Consider the following 20,455-nt stretch of genomic DNA (forward strand, 5'->3'; position numbering starts at 1 on the left):
TCATTAGTCTTTGCATCTATGTATGTGTGCATGCAGTGTGTGTGTGTGTGTGTGTGTGTGTGTGTGTGTGTGTGTATGTGCATGCAGTGTGTGTGTGTGTGTGTGCGCGCGCATGTGCATCCCTTCATACCCAAGTTTCTATCAGTGCTTTAAGTAAAGGTTTAGTGACAGGGCTGTCAGAGGTAGATGGCATCAAGAATCAAGATCGAAAATGATCTTGGTAAGAAAATCCAAGCAAAATAATTATGTATAAACTTAACAAGTTGAAACATAAGATTCAAGTAAATTTGTCTACTAGATTTGAAAGATACAGTGAGATAGGAGTTAAAAATAAATTTCAAACTGAAAATGTATTCCCTCCCTAGTATTTCCTAACCACCCAGCACGCCTGCCGAGCTTCTTCTCAGCACTTCTCATTCTGTTTCCATGTGGCCCACTGAGTTTAAAGGAGGTTGCTCCTGTGTGCATGGCTTGGGGTTATTTACTGGAGGGAATGCCTCCCCCCTGCCCCCAACATTAACTGCTAACAATCCTCAGCAAGGTGTGTGTCCCTGTCACTGAAGGGTTCCTCCTGAGCCTGGCCTTGCGTCCCCATCACTGAAGGTTCCTCCTAAGCCACGGCCTTGTGTCCCCATCACTGAAGGTTCCTCCTAAGCCATGGGCTGGTGTCCCCATCACTAAAGGGTTCCTCCTAAGCCATGGGCTGGTGTCCCCATCACTAAAGGGTTCCTCCTAAGCCATGGGCTGGTGTCCCCATCACTAAAGGGTTCCTCCTGAGCCACGGCCTTGTGTCCCCATCACTGAAGGTTCCTCCTAAGCCATGGGCTAGTGTTCCTGTCACTGAAGGTTCCTCCTAAGCCATGGGCTGGTGTCCCCATCACTAAAGGGTTCCTCCTGAGCCATGGCCTTGTGTCCCTATCACTGAAGGTTCCTCCTAAGCCATGGGCTAGTGTCCCTGTCACTGAAGTTTCCTCCTAAGCCATGGGTTGGTGTCCCCATCACTAAAGGGTTCCTCCTGAGCCACGGCCTTGTGTCCCCATCACTGAAGGTTCCTCCTAAGCCATGGGCTGGTGTCCCTGTCACTGAAGGTTCCTCCTAAGCCATGGGCTGGTGTCCCCATCACTGAAGGGTTCCTCCTGAGCCACAGGCTCTTGAGTAGGTTTACAGTACCAGAAGTGAATTTCCTCCTCCAGAGCAGCCCTGAAATGGACCAGGAAGTGGTTGATGAACTCCTTAGCAGTCAGAGCAGTGTTGTATGAGGGACATGCCCGGCCTGGCAGGTCGGTTGCACACAGGGCCCGTACCTGAGTAAAGCTAAAATACTCTTTCCTGTGTCTGGCTCTCACATTCTTTTGCCCCCTTCACCCCCGATGGTGTCCCCCGGCCTTGGAGATGAAGACGTAGCTGCTTCATTTGGGGCTAAGCACTCAGTAGTCACTTACTCTCTGCACTTGGACCAGCTGTGAGTCTCTGCATTAAGTACCACCCACTGCACAAGGAAGCCTCTCTGACAAAGGCTGAGGTGCGCGCAGCCCATGGAAGCCGGCCACTGGGCACATCTGGCCTTGTGCACTTGTGTGCAGCACACAGCACCCACCTGTAGGGTTGTCTGAGTGGGCTGACGTCAAGAGAAGGCACTGAATGTGGCGAAGCGCTTCATATAGCTCCAACTTGGAGGTGACTGAGACCTGGGGATATTCAGTGCAACGCTGTCCCCGTCCCATGGTGATTTTGAGGCCATCTGGCCTCCTAGCAAGATGAGAGGGAAGAGAGGGAGGGCAGGAGGGAAGAGAAGGAGAAGGACAAGAAGCGGGAGACAGTGCATTTCAGTTTGAAGCTTCTGGAAAAATAGCTCTTGGATTTATACCTTTCTATTGTTTGATGTATTCAAACAAGAGAGGATGGCTTCTGACTAGGAGGGGCATTTCTTTTTAAGTTTTTTTATTGTATTAATTTTATTATATTTCCATACATGGGTGTGTATGTAATGTTTTAATTATACCCCTTCTGTCCTCTCTTGTCTCCCTTTCCTTCCTGCTCATACCTTACTTCTAACCCCATCCCCCGTGTGTCTTGTCTCCCGTCTTGTCTTTCTTTAGCTAACTGCCTGTAGATCCTCAAGGGGGTGTAGAGCCTGCAGACCCCTCCCTCAACAATGAGTAAACCTCCCATGAACCCACAGGGAGAGGTGGGAGGGACCCTCTCTGTGCCAGGACACAGTGTCGATGGCTGAATCCTGGGCAGGCCTGTGTAGGCAGAGCGGCTGCTGAGAGTTCAAGAGTGCAGTGGCCACGACACTCCACCCTTCCTCTGGTCCTCACTTTTCTACGCTCCTCTTCTGCAACACATGCTGGAGCAGGTGGATAGAAACCCTGTTGTTCTCACCACTTAGATAAGCTGCCGATTCTCTGCAGCAGCCGAGGGCTGTTGCTAAAGCTTCCCTCCCCAGGCATAAGAGCCACAGTAGCTTTGGCATCAGCATGAACATGTAGAAGGCAAGTTGACAGCACGTCACGCCCAGTTAGCAAAACAGCAGTAGAAGCTTCCTCACTAGGAGACTTCTGACCGGGCTGACTGTGCCAGAAGTGACTTCCCTTCTGCAGAGCGGGCCTCAACTCCAATTAGGAGAGCGTTGCTTATCCCCATAATTGCGACAGTGGGTGCACCTTGACTGGCTGGCCGGCCGGCCCCTAGTATACCTTGGTGGGCCTGCCGCCGAGTGACACCATCTGTGACAGTTCTCTCCCAGCAGCTTGCATGGCACATTCTAGCACTGAAATGGCAACAGAGAGGAGGCTTCCAGCTCCTTGTCTCTTTATGGCCTGCAGCGAAGGCATCTGCTGTCTTGCACAGTAGGGTCTTACCATATAGTTCCTGTGGTCAGTCAGCAGCAGTGGCCACAGTCTCTATTGTTTTGGGGACCAAAAAGGCCTTCCTGGGCAACAACTCATAAGGGCGTCATCCACTGCTAGCGTTAGGTTCTTTCCTTCCTTTCTTGCTTCTTGTTTGTGTCTGTGTCTGTCTGTGCCTGTGCCTGTCTGTGTCTGTGTGTGTCTCTGTCTGCGACCGTGTCTGTGCATCTGTGCCTGTGTGTATCTGTGTTTGTGACTGTGTCTGCGATGGTGTCTATGTGTGTGTGTGTCTGTGCCTGTGCCTGTCTGTGTCTGTGTGTGTCTCTGTCTGCGACCGTGTCTGTGCATCTGTGCCTGTGTGTATCTGTGTTTGTGACTGTGTCTGCGATGGTGTCTATGTGTGTGTGTGTCTGTGCCTGTGCCTGTCTGTGTGTGTCTGTCTGCGACTGTTTCTGTGCATCTGTGCCTGTGTGTGTCTGTGTCTGTCTGTGCTTGTGACTGTGTCTGCGATGGTGTCTGTCTGTGTGTGTGTGTGTCTCTCTGTGTGTCTGGGACTGTGTGTGTGTGACTGTCTGTTTCTGAGCCTGTGTCTGGGTGTGCACGTGTGGGTGTGTGCATGTGAAAGCTAGAACTTGATGCTGGGTGTCTCCCTCATTGCCCTCCACCTTATTTTTTGACACAGGCTCTCTCACTCACCCTGGAGCTCATTGACTGGAGTAGCCTGACTGGGTAGCAACCCCCAGTGCTGCTCCTGTCTCTGTGTCTCCAGTGCTGGGGCTACACACATGCTGCCATGCCTAGCTTTACACCAGTGCTGGGCACTGCACCCAGTCCTTATGCTGATGCCAAGTACCTTACCAGTTTGGTCATCTCCCAACCCCCCAGGATTTTCCTCTGATAGTTTTATTTCCTGGGAGTAGCTTTCTCCATCTATATGTAGTACTTTAAGGAAGACTTTCTTTGCTGGTGGGATAATTTGGGTTTGTCAGTTTCTAGGCAGTTTATTGTACTTTAATCTTAAATGCTAGTACTTAGGAATCCGAGCCAGAAAAACCATAGCCTCGAGGCTAGCTTGGGTTGCTGAGACCTTGCCTCAAGAAAAACAAATTTAAAAAACAAAGGAGCTGTAACTGGAAATAGAAAAATAAACTAACCTAATTAGTTAATATGTGAGTTGTGCTAATTTGCATTTTGCCAGCAGGTGGCGCCTCATGCCTGCTGCCAGCAGCCTCGCTTGTCTTTTGAAGTCAGACTGTGATTCTATTTAGTAGTTGTGCCTTTCCTAAAGGCCAGTCTTTGGAATTTTGAAGGTATTAAAATAAATCTGTAGAATACAGATTATAGTAATATAGCCATTCCCATAATATTCACTCTGCCTGCCCAGGAATACGGCAGACTTCTCGAGTACCTGGTGTCTGTACAGTTTCTTTTCTCGTGTCTGAACATTCTCATGATGGAGGCCTTTACTGCCTTGGTCATGTTTGTTCCTTTTTTATCCAATTGTGGATGGGGTATTCTTTCTGACTTTCTTCTCAGTAAACTCATTATTGCTATATATAAAGGCTGACCTTGTCTCCCGCACCTGTATTGAAAGTGTTGTCAGATGCAGCCGTTCCTATGGAGTTCCCGAGGTCCTTTTAAGTGTGTCATCTTCCAACTATGGATAGTCTGTTGTCTTCCCATCTGCACCTGTGTTCACCAGGGAAATTGTCTGTTGTGTTTTGTGTTTTGTTTTGTTTGTGTGTGAGTGTCCTTGTCTCGTTTTGCTGTTGGAAATACTGTCTCAGAATGACTTGCGTACTGTCCCCTGAGTTTCGGAAGCCTTGATAGATGTTCCCTGGCAGCCTGGTGGGGTTCAGACTGCTGCCGCCTGGTCCTGGGCGGCAGCCTGTGGGGAACTTCTCACCACTGCTCAGTCCCATTGCTTCTCAGAGGTCTGTGTAAATTGTTGGTGTCATCTGGCTTTAACTGGGGCAAGTTGTACACATTTAGAAACTAACTCATTTCTTCTAGGTGTTTCTACTTTTGAGAATAATACATTTTTAAAGTGTTCCCTAGTGATTTGTACTTCATTGGTAGCAGCTCTCTTTCATCTGTAATTTCATAAATTTGGGTCATGTTTGTCTTGGTTTTTGTTGGTCTGGCTGCGGAATTGTAAATCGTGTTAATATTTTCAAAGAATTGGCCGTGGTATATTTTGTATTTTACTCTTTTACTCTCTTTCATTAATTTCTGCCCCAATATTTATTATTTGTTGCTCTCTACTTATTTGTTTATGGAGGCTTTTTACTTCTGTAGAACCTTGAGGTGCATTGTTCAGTTACTTACTTTGCAGTGTCTCCGAGTTTTTAATGTGAGTGTGCCTCGGCTGCTAGATTGTTTCTTCATCTTCATTTGATTCTAGCAGTTTTAAAATTTCCTCTGTGGTCTTCACATATTTATGTAGTTTCTGAGGTTTCGCTTGCTGTTGATTCCTAGTTTCCCTTGTGGTCTGACAAGAAACAAGGAAGTAGTTCAATTAAAAAATATTATAAAATTGTATTTATTTATTTATATACTTACTTATGTGTACGGCAGTGAGTCAGAGTGGGTCTGTGTGTCCACTTATATCGTAGTGCATGTTTGGTGGTCAGAGAACAATCTAATGGGTCCCGGGGCTGGTGCGTGCTTATGTTAGCTGCACACGCTGCATTAGCACTTCTCTTTCTGTATATGGGTCTCTCTCTGTCTCCCCTGACTAGTCCTGGCTTGCTGTCTGCTTGTTAGATGTGGAAACTGTAAGGAAGCTTGCTCACAGCTTACATCTGCTCGGTAGGTTGCTCTCTGCCCTTTGACTCCCAGGTTGTGGCCCCCGTTGCTAGTTCCATGGGCTTTTTGCAGACAGCACAGACTGTTTTTTTTCCCTTGTGCATATGTGTGTGGTGCATATGTCTTGTGCATGTGTGGTCACGTGAGCATTCCTGTGTGAAGGTCCATGTTCCATGAGGAGAGTCTTCCTGTGTCCCATCTTACTGAGGCACTTGACCCTGAAGATCACTGATGTGGTTAGCTTGGCTTCTGATGTGCTGGTTACCATGGGGCACCACACCATACAGCCACAGCACAGGTTTGAAGGATCCGAACTCCAGGTCTCACGCCTATGTGGCTTGTGCTTTAAGCTCTGAACCATGTCCCCAGCCCTAGCTCCTGTCTGTCTGTCTGTCTGTCTTTCATCTAGTCTCTTTCTCCGACTCTTACTTGGTTAATTACGGCCTTTTGCATATAAGGTTATTGTTGGGGTGGGTTTGCTATTTCCTATGGTTTTGTTGGTGGTTGTATTTGGGTGAATCATTGGCAGTTTTTCCCCTCATTTGTTTCTTGGGTGATTCCATCTTTGCTATAGTGCTCCGTTCTCTGTTTTCCTTGTGAAATGCATTCTCTCCTGTGTCCTTGTGGGTGAAGCGGTTTCCTCTTCTGCAGCGCTGGCTCGGCTGTCAGGGATTGCCTTACTCGCTTTGGAAGCGCTCACTTCTCTGTCAGTCCTAAGAGAGAACTTGGCTTCATGTAGCAGTCTTAGTTGACAGTTGTTCTTCGGTGCTTGGAATATATAAACATGTTTTCCTGCTTCTCAGTGTTGGTGACAGATCTGGTGTCAGATTATGTGTAATTTGGAGTTTTCCCCTGACAGGGTTTAGTGTTGCTTTTCTGCTTTGTGTTTTTGACATTTTGCTATGACATGCCATGGCTGAGCTCCTCTGTGGTCACATCTGAATGTCTTTCAGGATTCCAGGTTCTCCTCAGAGTTCTCACTCTGAGCAAGAAGGGCTTCCCGTTGTGACCTCTGTCCAGTAAGCTTCGGTGATGCTTTTCCGCTGAGTTTCTAGGTGTCTTGAATGTAGTGTCCCATTCTGGGGGGTGAAAGGCTACCAGTGCAAGCTGAGGCTCTTAGGTGTCCAGCCATAGTAAGCTACTACTTGAAAAGGCCAAAATTATGACTTTTCCCCTTACTTGATATGAGTCCATATGTGATGAACTCTGAAATACGAAACTGAGAAGCTAAATCAAGTATACAGTCAGTTTAGAACATTATGACAAAAACAGGGTAACTCAACCACTTGAAGTGCCATCAGGACTTCGTATGTTTTCAGTTTGATGTCTATTGCTTATTTTAATGTCATTGTAAACTCTATACTCTTGTACTATAGATGATGCTATATTTAAATAGAAAATTTTTCTTGTCTATTTCTCATTCACATACTGAATTTGATACAATTTCTTAATTGCTTTTCTCCCCCCCCCCCCATTGCCTTCTTTTTCTTCTTCTGTTACATAACTGCAGTAAAGACCTAAGATAGATTTAGACTTTGGGGGAACTGGAGAGGTGACTTAGCAGGTAAGGGCATTGGCTGTTCTTCCAAAGGACCCGGGTTTGATTCCTGGAACCCACATGGCGGCGCACACATTTGTCTGTAACTCCAACTCTAATGGGTCCAATGCCTTTTATGGCCTCTGTGGGCTGCATACATGTAATGCACAGATATTCATGAAGGCAAAACACCCATGCATCTAAAGCAAAAATAAAATCTAAAGAAAAAAAAGGGAAGGAAAGAAGAAAGCCCTCCACCCATGTATTTGGGGATAATTTATAGGAGATTTTTGGATTGAAGTGTTTATTCCTAAAGCTTCTGGGACAGCGTGCTTGCCAACACCTGCTAGCAGTCACACAGCATTGGAAGCCGACCTTCACTTTCCCAGTGTGCTGTGGGTCAGGCCTGATGCTCGCTTATGCTCTCTTCCAGGATACAGTGCCAGTCATAGTGGACTACTGCCTCCTGCTCCAGCGGAAGTGAGTATCCGTTGCCTGTCTTGCTTTAGTTGAAGGCAGTAATGTCTTCCTTGGGAATTCTATGAATTTAACTAGAATTATTCCTAATTTGCACTTTGTGTTTTAGAGATGAAGCTGAAAACAGTACACAGTGAGGCTTCAGTTAGCCCTTCTAGGACCCACGTCAGCACCCTGGACAGTAGTGTGTAACTGGCGAGGCCATGCGTGCTGACCTCTCTTCCTGATGCTTAGCGCGTTTTCTCCCCAGTAGCGAGCTCATGCTGTAGATCTTCGTTTCTTTCGATATGCCTAAGACATGCTGAGCCTGGCTTTTCTGGCCTTTTGATCCCAGCCTCTGAGTGGTCTTGCCTTGATCTTACCAGCACTGTATGCTGCTGCCCATCGTCCATCACAGATGTTGTGTCCTGTCTGTTAACTTTTTCTGCTGAACTTTTAGTTCCCCTGGAGGAGCGAGGGATCGGAGATGACGAGAAAGCTTATTGACTCTGTGGGTCACTGGGAAGGTTGAGGGGCCACAGGTGGGAGAAGGGCGCACACACAGTCCTTGGGTACTTTTTTCCTGTTTTGTCGTGTCTGCCTCTTGCCTGCCTGCTGCTACCAGTGTTGCTACCCTAAGAAGCAGTTGCCCTGAGAACTGAACACAGGATGTAGGCCAGAGAGCTGTGGTCAGTTCTGACTGGTATCCCCAGTGTGCTTTTCAGCAGGCAGCTGAACTTCGTCAACTTCATGTGTTTTATACTTAATGTATTTATTCCGTGGGGAGAATGTTCCAGGGCCCGAGCATATAGGTGAGAGGACAGCTTGCAGAGTCGTTTCTCTCCGTCTGTCTACCCCGTGGGACCTGAGATGAGTTTAGACTTTGTGGCAAGCTCCCTCACCCACTGGTCATTCGGAGGCCATTTTGTTTTATGGCCTTGAGTTCCTACTTATGCTGCCTCACTTTTCTGAATGATAGGGTCACGGCACCACCACATCCGGCAGCATCTCTTATGTGTAAACGCCGATTTGCTCTGTATGGTATCGCAATGTAAAGTTTGTTTCAATTAAACTGATGCAAGTTGAAGTTTGAAAATGACGTGATATATTTAGACCGAATGTAGTGGGTATTCAGAATATTCCTAAAACTACTGTTTTTCTGTTCTTCTTTCTGTTGCAGGGATCTTTTATTTAGCCAAATGTATGACAAATTAAGTGAAAATTCAGTGGCGAAAGGAGTGTTTTTGGAGTGCCTTGAGCCATATATTTTAAGTGATAAATTGGTGGGGATTACACCCCAGGTCATGAAAGACTTGATTGTTCATTTCCAAGATAAAAAACTGATGGAAAACGTGGAAGCCCTCATTGTGCACATGGACATCACCAGCCTGGATATTCAGCAGGTGAGTGGACTGTCCGCCCGCCTGGGCAGGCACCATTCCCTCATGGTCATATTCACCCGGCGGATAAGGCCTGCCTGCCTCCTACAGACCCAGTTTGTGTACTTAAGAGTTAGGTAATAAATGCTCCCAAGAGCGTATGTCTTCTGTCTCCTCAACCTTCTTCAGAGCTCATGGCAGCTTAGCTTTAAACCACACAGGAAATCTTCTTGTCTGACCCTTACTCAGTTTGCTCAGTAACATGGCTTTCACCTGGCAGGCTATTTCCAACCAAGGATCCCTTCTCATTAACAATAGAGCATCTCTACATTTAAGAGAATGATGTCATTGAAAACTCAGCTAGGTGACCAGGAGAGATGGCTCAGAGGTTAAGAGCACTGACTGCTCTTCCAGAGGTCCTGAGTTCAATTCCCAGAAACCACATGGTGGCTCACAGCCATCTATACTGAGATCTGGTGTCCTCTTCTGACATGCAGGTATACATGCAGGCAGAGCACTGTATACATAATAAGTAAATAAATAGTTTTTAAAAATCAGTTAGTTTCATTTTGAAATGAAGAGGTTGGTGTGAGAGGCAAATCACAGAATATCTTATAATAAGCCAACAGCTGTGGCCTATGGTGTTTCTGGGTTCATGTAGCTGTGGCTGATGGTGTATCTGGGTATAGGCAGCTATGGCTGATGGTGTATCTGGGTATAGGCAGCTATGGCTGATGGTGTATCTGGGTATAGGCAGCTGTGGCTGATGGTGTATCTGGGCTCAGGCAGCTGTGGCTGATGGTGTATCTGGGCTCAGGCAGCTGTGGCTGATGGTGTATCTGGGCTCAGGCAGCTGTGGCTGATGGTGTATCTGGGTATAGGCAGCTATGGCTGATGGTGTATCTGGGTATAGGCAGCTGTGGCTGATGGTGTATCTGGGCTCAGGCAGCTGTGGCTGATGGTGTATCTGGGCTCAGGCAGCTGTGGCTGATGGTGTATCTGGGCTCAGGCAGCTGTGGCTGATGATGTATCTGGGCTCAGGCAGCTGTGGCTGATGATGTATCTGGGTTCAGGCAGCTGTGGCTGATGGTGTATCTGGGCTCAGGCAGCTGTGGCTGATGGTGTATCTGGGCTCAGGCAGCTGTGGCTGATGGTGTATCTGGGCTCAGGCAGCTGTGGCTGATGGTGTATCTGGGCTCAGGCAGCTGTGGCTGATGGTGTATCTGGGCTCAGGCAGCTGTGGCTGATGGTGTATCTGGGCTCAGGCAGCTGTGGCTGATAGTAGATTTGAGGTCCAGCGAGCTTTCAGTTCTTACTTGAGGGTCATTTCTGGGCTTATGGCATTTCACAGTTCTTTAATTGCATTAGTCCTCATAGTGAGTGTTTCTCCTGGGAGTCTAAGCTTCCATAGCTAGGATATGAGTGGCTTTCAGGTGTCTTTGGAGGACCAAACCCTTTGTAAAGTGCACACAGAACAAAAGCCTTGGGACCACCATTAGTATTTTTCTGATGCCGGTGAGCATTTGAGGTAGAGCCGGTCCTCTGTGTGCATGCCTTTCTGGTATGTGGGTGATTTGATGTAGAGTGCACAGTCTGACCAGAGCCCAGCACTCTGAGAACATGTTATTAGTTCCCTTTATGTGGTGGTCACATCTAGAAGACATTTTTATTTCTTTCCAGTATTTTCATCTTTTCCTTAAATACAGTGTAATATGCTCTGATCTTTCCCACATTAAAAAAAAAAAAACAAAAAACAAAGTCCCCTCATACTCTCATCTCTCGGTGTCAGTCTCTCCTCCCACAGAGTCACCAGCCTCCTCCCACAGAGTCACCAGCCTCTTCCTGCAGAGTCACTCCACGTTTTGAAAGCCTTATCACTTCCTTTCCTCCATTCAAACCTCTCGTGTATCCCTCCTCATGAGGCCTGACTTACACCATGTTGTTGTCTTTGATGGGTGTCCAAGCTGAGCGAGCATAGGTTCTAGGAGGGTAGAGCCCCAGGCGGGTCTGTCTGTCACTTTGTTCTGTGCTAAGGAAATGTTTTGTAGATTTTAAAAGAACTGTCTTATTGATTAAAGTAAAATGAATATTGAAAGGAGGTAAGGTTACAAAGAAACAAAATTAGAAGGGATATTTTAACCTAGCTCTTGCACTACTTGAGCTAATATCGAACCTGCAATGCCACCGCCATCCCACCAATAAAGTCTGAGACTCCACATTTCAGTTTCCATCACAGAAGAGGGAGCAGCACAGCTCAGGGAAGAGAAAGGCCTTCATCCTCAGGCCTTGAAGGGGGTGTTTGGTGTGGTAGTGTGGAACTCGTGTCAAGAGGGCGTTCCTTTTCCAGGTGGTTCTTATGTGCTGGGAAAACCGTCTGTATGACGCTGTGATTTACGTCTACAACAGAGGCATGAATGAGTTCATCAGTCCAATGGAGGTAAGACACTGTCTCACGTGACAGTTAATACTGTCCAATCTTGCTCCACTGCCCGTTTACTTTGAACAGTTTCTTTTCATCTAATAATTTAAAACTTATATCAGTTTATTAGAACTGTATTCATTTTAAAAAGTAATTTTATTACATTTATTTATTTTTGTGTGTGTGCATGTAAGTCTGTATTTGTGTGTGGACAGGTATGTGTGTGCAGGTCAACCATATGTGTGTGTGTGTGCATCGGGGTTGATTCCCTTTCTTCTGCTGTGGGGTCCTGGGGGTTAGACTCAGGTTGCCAGGACGCCTTCATCACTGAGCCATCTATCTCACTGGCCCTTGGCTTGGGACTTCTAGGTGGTATTTTATTTTTATTTTTATTTTATTTTTTGCTGGTGATTGAACTCAGGACCTCTGGTGTGCTGTGCGTTCTCTACGGCAGCACTGCACCTGTAGTCTCAGGAGTCTTCAGTTTCTTATCTTCGTTGCTTCTAACTTTTTCTTAGAACTTCTCCTAAAGAAGTTTGCTGCATTGCGTGATGCTGTGTTGGGCGGTGCTGTTTCTGTGGGACGGTCCTGAAAGTAGCCAGCAGTCATGTGACTTGCCAGTGTTTCGCTTTGCTGAATACCGAGCATTAAGGCTTTCACAGTGCTCTCATTGTTTGCCTCACTGGGGGAGGCTTTGATTGCAACCATCTTGTCACTGTGGATGGTGTGGCTGCAGACACGTGTGGCTTTCTCAGCCCCTACTTATTGCAGTGGTGACAGCGGTGCCCCAGGGGAGCCAGACACTCACTTTAATATGGTTTGGTCAGTAGTTATTCAGTTGCTGTTTCTTTGAGCACACCACCTTCGATTTGGGCCACACCCCTTTTCTCTTGTTCAGTTTCTAGCCCCGACTGTTGATGTTGAAAGTCTGTTCTTTGCTTTAGCCGTGTCAGCTGTCCCCTCAGTGAGGTTCTATCCTTCCTCCATGCAGAACACTCATGCCACCATTAAACCACTACTAGGAAGAAGTAATGCAATTTCCAGTATTTCTCAAAAATAATTCCTTAAAAACAATTCTCACTGGAGGCATTCGTTCCATATTGATAAAAATGGTTGTTGAGGTTGGGTTGTGGGATGGCTCAGTGTGTGAAGGCTCTTGGCAACATGGTGGAAGGAGAGAACCAGCTCTAACAAGTTGTCTTTTGGTTGGCACATGCATCCTGTGGCATTACCCCTCACACACATAGACACAGAAATAATTGAGAAAATGTAGATGGTTGCTGTGTTTTTATGTTGTTTTTTGATGATTTCATTTTGTATACTTTTATTTTTTGTAGTCTGGCTTATGTTTATACCCCTGTGTTTCAGTGGAGCACTGGGCTGCCGAGCTTGCCTCACGGCTCTGAGTGCTTTCCTACTTGAGCAGGTTTCAGTAGGCAGCCTGGTTTGTTATTAAGCAGACCTTCGGAGAATGAAGTGTAGACGGTCGGCTTGTCAGTGCCTCCCTTTCCCAGTGTGTAAGGTTTGACTGCTTTAGTGTTGAAGAGGTCTACGTCAGAAGGCAGCGTGCGTCTGCCTCACCTCTTGAAACTTTTCCCTTTTTCCAGAATGGAAGACTGGGATCTCCTATGCCTTGTGTTGGGAGGAATGCTCTCACCTCTACTAATTTAGGTCTGAGTGGTGGTGGGGAGCAAGGGGCATTGGAGGAGGGACTGCAATGTGCAGAGAGGAAAAGGATGATTAGCCAGTGCATGTGGGACACACTAATGGTTACTTCTAAGACTACACAAAGTAGAGGCTGTCACACCCACAGCCTTAAGGAGAAGGGAATGGGGCAGAGTTAGGGCTTCAGGAGGAGACCTTTCAGATAATGTGAGCATCTCTCCACATGGGCTAGCCTCTCATCCTGGGAGTCTCCTGCCTCCACCCGCTGGGTGACTGGGAGTGGCTGGACCTGCACGTGTCTGCTCCATCTTCTTGGGCTTCTTGGTGCCAATGGACAGACGGATTTGCGCATTTTGGTGCTAATAGTCAGTCTAGTGACGTTTCCCTGGGGAGACAGACCACACAGGGCAGGCCCCATTCTCAGCAGTGATGGCCACTCAAAACAAAGTCAGGGGTAGTTCTTGAGGGTCATTGTTTCACATTGCTGTGTTTGAACTTTTTTTTTAACCTTACTGGCTTATTGCTTCTATATTATGGTTTCTGATTTCATTTTTTAATGGCCTTTGCATGTGTGTGTGTGTGTATGTGTATGTATATATATGTTTATATGTACATATGAATATATATACACACATACATGCATATGTGTGTCTCAGGCTTTTTGTATATTTCTACTTTAAAAAATTTTGTTTTTATTTGCCTGTTTGTTTTCTAAAGAGAGAGAAAGAAGGCGAGGAGGTGGGGGTTATATGGGAGGAGTTGGGGAATGGAAAACTGTGATCAGAATAAAAAATAAAGTTAAATAGGGTGGATTAAAGTAAATTGTAACTAGAGCTTGTGAGCCTGCCTGAAGCGTGGTGAACAGTTGCTGTGTTCGGTCACAGTGATGAGTAAGCAGCATGAACTGGCTGAACTGTTACACAGTTGAGCACCCGGATGCCGCGGTTACAGCTGTACAAGGGCTTTTAGTCATTATCCCAATATGACAAAAGAAACAATGTAAATAATTTAAAGGGTATGTATCTCAAATAATAAATATTCACACAAGTTTTTATTTTTTAAAAAGTCAGGTTTTGTTGGGCGTGGTGCTACATACCTTTAATCCCAGCATTCTGGAGCAGGTGGATCTCTGTGAGTTCGAGGGCAGCCTGGTCTACAGCTTGAGTCCAGGACAGCCAGGGCTGTACAGAGAAACCCTGTCCTGAAAAACAAAAAAAACAAAACAAAACAAGTCAGTTTTTTCCCCCAGACTAGAATGCTGGGCATGGAAATGCATGCCTTATAATCCTTGTACTTAAAGCTGAGGCAGTGGCATTTCTATGAGTTACAGACCATCCAAAGCCAGCCAGGAATTCCTCTGGAGGACCCTGGCAGTGGCCTCTTTGGGTCCCTGTATATTGGAGGTGACCTTAGGTAATGTGCTTCTCCCTGGGGCTGCAGCTGCTGAGACGTTTCCAGCCAAAAGGTGTCTGCATTGCCACTTTGCTGGGGTGGCAGTTCTTTCATCTGATTGCTGTTCTCGGGGTAATAAAGCTCTTTTCAGAACCTAAGTTTTTTAATATCAGAAATCATGATCTAGACAGAGACCTTCAAGTAGCTGGTGTCGCTAACTGGGCACATGGCATCGGAGTGTCCCTGGCTTCTCTTCTAAGAAGCTCTGTTCATGTAGTAAGTTTCATGTTTAGTCTCACAGCAAATAGCTAACTGGCAAAGAAAGGCTTCATAACTTGGATGTTCTTGGCTGTCTTTAAAAGTACTGTGCTTTGGAATGACCATGGTTTTTCTGTTTTCATTTAGAAACTTTTCAGAGTCATTGCCCCTCCTCTGAATGCAGGAAAAACCCTCACAGGTATTAATTTTCTTTCTCTCTCTCTTTTATTTAATTTTATTTTTTATTTTTCTAAAGACTATTGTCCCAACGTGGCCGATCTTGCACTGCAGAGCCACTCTGCTTATCTCCTTCCAGCTTTCCTTGGGTTGCAGGATCAAACTCAGGCCGCCATACAGCACGCACCAGCCACTGAGCTGGTGTACGGCCCCTCCCCAGCCTTGTGTCTGGAGACAGGATTTCTCCTTGAACCTGGAGCTGTTGGGCTGGGATAATGCTGTTCTAGGCATTTGCATGTTGTAAGGATGTGCTGAGATCAGGGGGATGTTTGGCCGTAACTGGCTTTTATGTAGGTGCTGGGGTGCAGACTCGGGTGCTCAAGCTCGTGCGACGGGTTCTTTATCCACGGAAGCTCACTTGCCAGCTGCGCCCCACCGCCTGAAACATTTTCTTCTGATAAAGATTTCCCATTTCATTAGAAAAGACATTACTGTATGTCTGCCTTTTAAATTGTGGTAGGATTTATTTTATGGCTTAATATCTGGTCTGTTCTAGAGAGTATTTCAAACACACTGGAGCACATACTGACAGTATTCTGTTAGATGGAATGTTCTGGAATTGCTGTTGGCTCATGGTTCTGTTCAAATCTTCTGTGGCCTGCATGCCCTCTGTAATTGTTTGATCTGTTGTTGAAACTGCTGCGGAGGTCTTTACCGTTATTTCATTATTCTGTCTCATGCCTCAGTTCTTCCAGTTTTTATAGCTAATTTCTAGAAAATATTCATCACTTAGATGAATGACAGCTTCATGGGGCATCTTCAAATACTTATAACTATGGTATTTAACTTTTCAAGTTTTATGTAGCCTAACTCCCTTTGTAAAGTAATTTCCAAAGGCTTAGTAACTGTTTGCTATCAGAATGTCTTATGATCATGGTAAGTGAGCTGGTGGCATTATATACTAAAGTTTCTTTAGTTTGAACAGCAGATTCCTGCCAGGCTTACCTAATTGCCATGTAGCTGAACTGAAACAACAATATAATTAACTTTTTTATTGCTTTACAAAAGTCTGAGCTGAATCCTACACAGTGCAAGTCTTAGAATTCCGAAGCGTTTGTGCCTGGGAAGTGGGAAGACAGACCTGAGACAGAGTCTGCTCCATCCAGGCCACCAGCCAGAAATAAGCTGCAGCCAGAGAGAGGCATCTGCCTGTCTCTCTGCCCCCCCCCCCCCCCCCAGCAAGCCCTCTGCCCACTCTCGTGGGTCTTTCCTCTGGTCATTCATAAAGGAAAGTGACAAAGTCAGGAACAGCCGACCTTTATCTGGCTCTCTATCCTCTTTGAGCAGGAAATCTCCCATAGCATTTGTCCACTGTAACTTTTTTCCTAGCGAACAGATTGGTAGCTAGTGGGTGGCAAGCACAGAGAAGGACTTCACAGCTCTGATGAGGTGCTCAGCGCATTGGCCCTGTCCTGTAGTCATCCCAGACAACCCAGGGCTCGGGTGCTTTTCTGCTGTCTCTGCTGCCAGCCACTCGGGCTCCTCCAGCACATGTGCTGCTCTCTTACCATATTGTCTTTAGCACCTTTCCTTCTGAAGATGCCACCCACAGTCCGGGTTGTCATCTGCTCAGCAGGGACATAGTGCCCAGACCCAGTCTGGGAGGCCAATGGTGTGGTGCTGACTTCACTGGGACTTGTGAGGACCTCATGGCAGCCATCTACGATGGCAGAAGCACATTTAGGAAGACCCCACAGCAGGACAGGGAACCGTGGCCCGAAGACTGACCTTACTTAGGAATACGGGACCCCGCCCTCCCAGGGTGCTCGGCTCACAGAGACCTGCGTGCTGCTTGCTCTTGTTAGGATTTTCCAGCTCTCTGACAGATGAGAGTTTTCAGAGTCAGTCTTTGGTTGTCGAGTAGGCAGCTCTCGTGTGGGCAAGCATTGCTAAGAGTCCAGGAATGTGTTGGGCTTTTAAAACCCTGCAGATTCATCCTGCACTCTATCTCTTTAAAAGGTCTTCTTAATCCTCAGAGATAACAGTGCCTCAGGCAGCTGAATGTTTAACAGCAGCAGTGATTGTTTTCACAGTGCCTTAAGAGCATCTTAGAGGTGCTGAGTCCAGACTAGGAGGACAGTGTGTGGAGGTCCTGGGCTCGGCTGTTCCCATTGAGGTTTCCTTGTTTGTTTTGTCGGTCTCATAAGTTGAGCTGCTGGATGGCACTGGGCATTAAACCTAGAGCATGAGCCACTGGACTGCACTCCACGTGGATGCAGCCACCGCCCTCGTCCTGCCGGTGGCATCTGTCACTTCCTTAGGCTCTCTGAGCACTTTTGTGTCAGGTGTGCAAGTCACTTATGCTGCGCTTACCTCAGGGAAAGGCCTCAGGTGAGAAGAGGGTTCTGGATGCCCTCAGGCTTCTAGCATCTAATTCTCATAGGTACTTGCTGTATTAAGTGCAGGCTTTCAGGGGTTTTCGCCCTTTCTTCTCCCCCACCCCCCACGCACCTTGACTGATTTCCACCCCCCCTCTCGCTCTCTTCCCCCCCCCCAACATACACACACCTTTTTTTTTAAACCAATGATGGGGGCAGGAATCATTTTGTTTAGTCTCAATATGTTAAATCTAATTACAGCACAAACCTTGTATTGTTGAAATAGACTTGACAGCTGGTTTTCACACATGTACCTACCTACCTTTAATGAATGTGGAGTTTAGCACAGAAAAATCTAAATGGAGTTGTTGAGTCTTTACAGTAGAAAACTACCCAGGATGCACTGGGAAGACTCGCATAGTGGAGAATGCATCTCGATCTTGGTTGCATTCCTGCACATCCACTAATCAGCTGTTGATAGTCAGGCACGGCTGGATGCTTAGAGTACAGATGCCAGATTTCCCACTCTAGAGGAAGACCTGGGAGTGTGCTGGTGGGGAGGGATGTGCTAACGAGCACAGTCATCTCTCTAGGAATATGCTACAAGCTAGATATACCTCTCCTGAGCTTTTTAATAAAGTATTTACATAATCTTGGGCTAGCGAGATGACTCAATGCCTTCAAGGCTAACAGTATTCAAGTCCCAGACCCACAGGGTGAAGGAGAGAAGTAACTCCAGCTCCCAACGTTGTCTTCTGACCTACACACACGCACACACACACACACGCACACATATACACAAGCACACAACATACACACACGCACACACACGCGCGCACACACACATGCACACGCGCGCACACACACATGCACACACGCACACATACACGCGCACACACACACACACACACACACACACACAGAGTATTTATTTAATCAGTCAGTAAACCTGAACTTGCTGCATCAGTGAGGTGATTGCTGCCCTGTGTCATACTAGTTGAGGTGGATAAAACGACATTTTGAATTTAGGCAAAATATAATAACTACTCATGTAGATTTGAGAAGTTCAGTTTTACTTGTAGACTATCACAGACTTCAATAATTATGAATATTCCTGATAAAGATATTTTCGTCCCTGAATTATGTCTGGGACTCATGAGTAAAACCCAGACGTTCCAGCTCTTCACCACCCCCAGTGACAGGTCCCGTGTTCCTCGCTCCACGAGTGTCCTAGTCACTTCACCTTATGATGGTTCCCACGGTATGCTACCTTTACCCCTTAGGCTAAAACCATCTAGCTACCTTTTTGGTGCTCTAAAAGTCCCACCAAATAACATAACCTCTTAGCATGGCTTATAACTGGCGATTTAGTTAAGGTGTATTATTTGGAAACATGGCCTCCTGAGGCCTGTGCGCTGTAGGTGTGGGTGACCAATGGGAACATACCGTAATTACGTCTTACCAGTAACTGGCCATGAGCTGCCGTCCATCAGCCTTCTCCACTTCCGTGCTTTCAGGCTGTCAGCAATACGCAAACATCTACTTAGCTCTACATGTGTCTACAAATGCAATCTAACAGAAAAGTTAAAGAGAGAAAAGTAATCTGCCATCTCAATTTTATGTTATTTGGAGATATATTTACCTCAAAACCAATTTTGAGGGTTTTCCCAACATAAATGTTACAGTTCTGAAAAGGTTTGGAGAAAGAACTGCTAAGTGCCTTTCTTTCTGTTTCAGATGAACAAGTTGTCATGGGCAACAAGCTCCTGGTGTACATCAGGTGAGAGGTCCTGGTGTGTCTGTTACTGTGTTCCCCACTCCCCCACGTGTACATCAGGTGAGAGGTCCTGGTGTGTCTGTGACTGTGTTCCCCACTCCCCAACGTGTACATCAGGTGAGAGGTTCTGGTGTGTCTGTGACTGTGTTCCCCACTCCCCCACGTGTACATCAGGTGAGAGTTCCTGGTGTGTCTGTGGCTGTGTTCCCCACTCCCCCACGTGTACATCAGTTGAGAGGTCCTGGTGTGTCTGTGACTGTGTTCCCCACTCCCCCACATGTACATCAGGTGAGAGGTCCTGGTGTGTCTGTGACTGTGTTCCCCACTCCCCCACATGTACATCAGGTGAGAGGTTCTGGTGTGTCTGTGACTGTGTTCCCCACTCCCCCACGTGTACATCAGGTGAGAGGTCCTGGTGTGTCTGTGACTGTGTTCCCCACTCCCCCACGTGTACATCAGGTGAGAGGTTCTGGTGTGTCTGTGACTGTGTTCCCCACTCCCTCATGTTTGAAGTGGTTTAACAGTATCCTGTCTCTGTGTAGTGTTTTTCATTCTTTCAGAGCCACTTTAGGTAGAGCAGATTCCATGTCTGTCAATATCTGAAGTCATTCTGTGTTAGTATTGATAGGCCTGGAAGGCAGGCAAACTGCTGATACCCCACAGTGCACAGGGTGGTCCCCACAACAAAGAACGCTCTGTTGGTGGCCGAGAAACCTGCTGTGTAGTGTACTCTACTTTTCCTTCCAGAAATTCTGGGTGACATGTGTTACCCCAATTTTACATATAAGGGCAAGTGCTTTGTTTAAGTCACCGAGACATTAGTGACAGAGATAAAACTGCAATGTTTGTGTCTTGACCTATAGAAGAGAGTTCATTCTAATAGAGGGTGAGGGTTCAGTCTGGGTGGACCTGGCAGGAAGGTTGGGAGGGGGCAGATCCTCTCAGAGCATCACTTAGTCCTGTAGCGTTGGAGCAGACATTGGAGTAGATGCTGGCCCCAGACTCACACCTCTTACGTTCGTTAGTGAGGAGGAGTGTAGCAGCGGTTGCCTAGCGCTTTCTTATCATATTTTAAACTTCAGAGTGTCTGGTACCAAGTTGTTTCTATTATTAAAAACTGATAACGGGTTCAGAGAGAGGTGTAAAGTTTGTTCCTACTCCACCAAAGTAATTAAGAGGCATATTCAGATTTTCATAAATAATTCAGGTCATAAGTCAGACTATTAATTATTAAAAGAAAAAAAAAAGAAAGAAATCCTGATTCAGAGGTGAAGCCCCAGGGCAAGTTCTTTCTCACACTGAAGCTCTCCTTAAAAGCAGCCATTTCCCAGCGCTCATCACCACGGCTCGTTTCCGA

The 20,455-nt window shown here is 46.5% G+C and overlaps 1 protein-coding gene across 1 annotated transcript in view; it reads left to right on the forward strand.

The window, feature by feature from the left end:
- Vps8 (VPS8 subunit of CORVET complex) overlaps positions 1-20,455 on the forward strand; it is a 187,881-nt gene that overhangs the window by 52,398 nt on the left and 115,028 nt on the right. The window contains exons 20-24 of the mRNA XM_051150738.1: positions 7,631-7,677; positions 8,834-9,056; positions 11,380-11,469; positions 14,914-14,965; positions 19,059-19,101. Of these exons, the coding sequence (XP_051006695.1) occupies positions 7,631-7,677; positions 8,834-9,056; positions 11,380-11,469; positions 14,914-14,965; positions 19,059-19,101 (455 nt within the window). The remainder of the gene's footprint in view (positions 1-7,630; positions 7,678-8,833; positions 9,057-11,379; positions 11,470-14,913; positions 14,966-19,058; positions 19,102-20,455) is intronic.

This window comes from Acomys russatus, chromosome 8, assembly GCF_903995435.1.
Source record: "Acomys russatus chromosome 8, mAcoRus1.1, whole genome shotgun sequence".
NCBI classification, from domain to species: domain Eukaryota; kingdom Metazoa; phylum Chordata; class Mammalia; order Rodentia; family Muridae; genus Acomys; species Acomys russatus.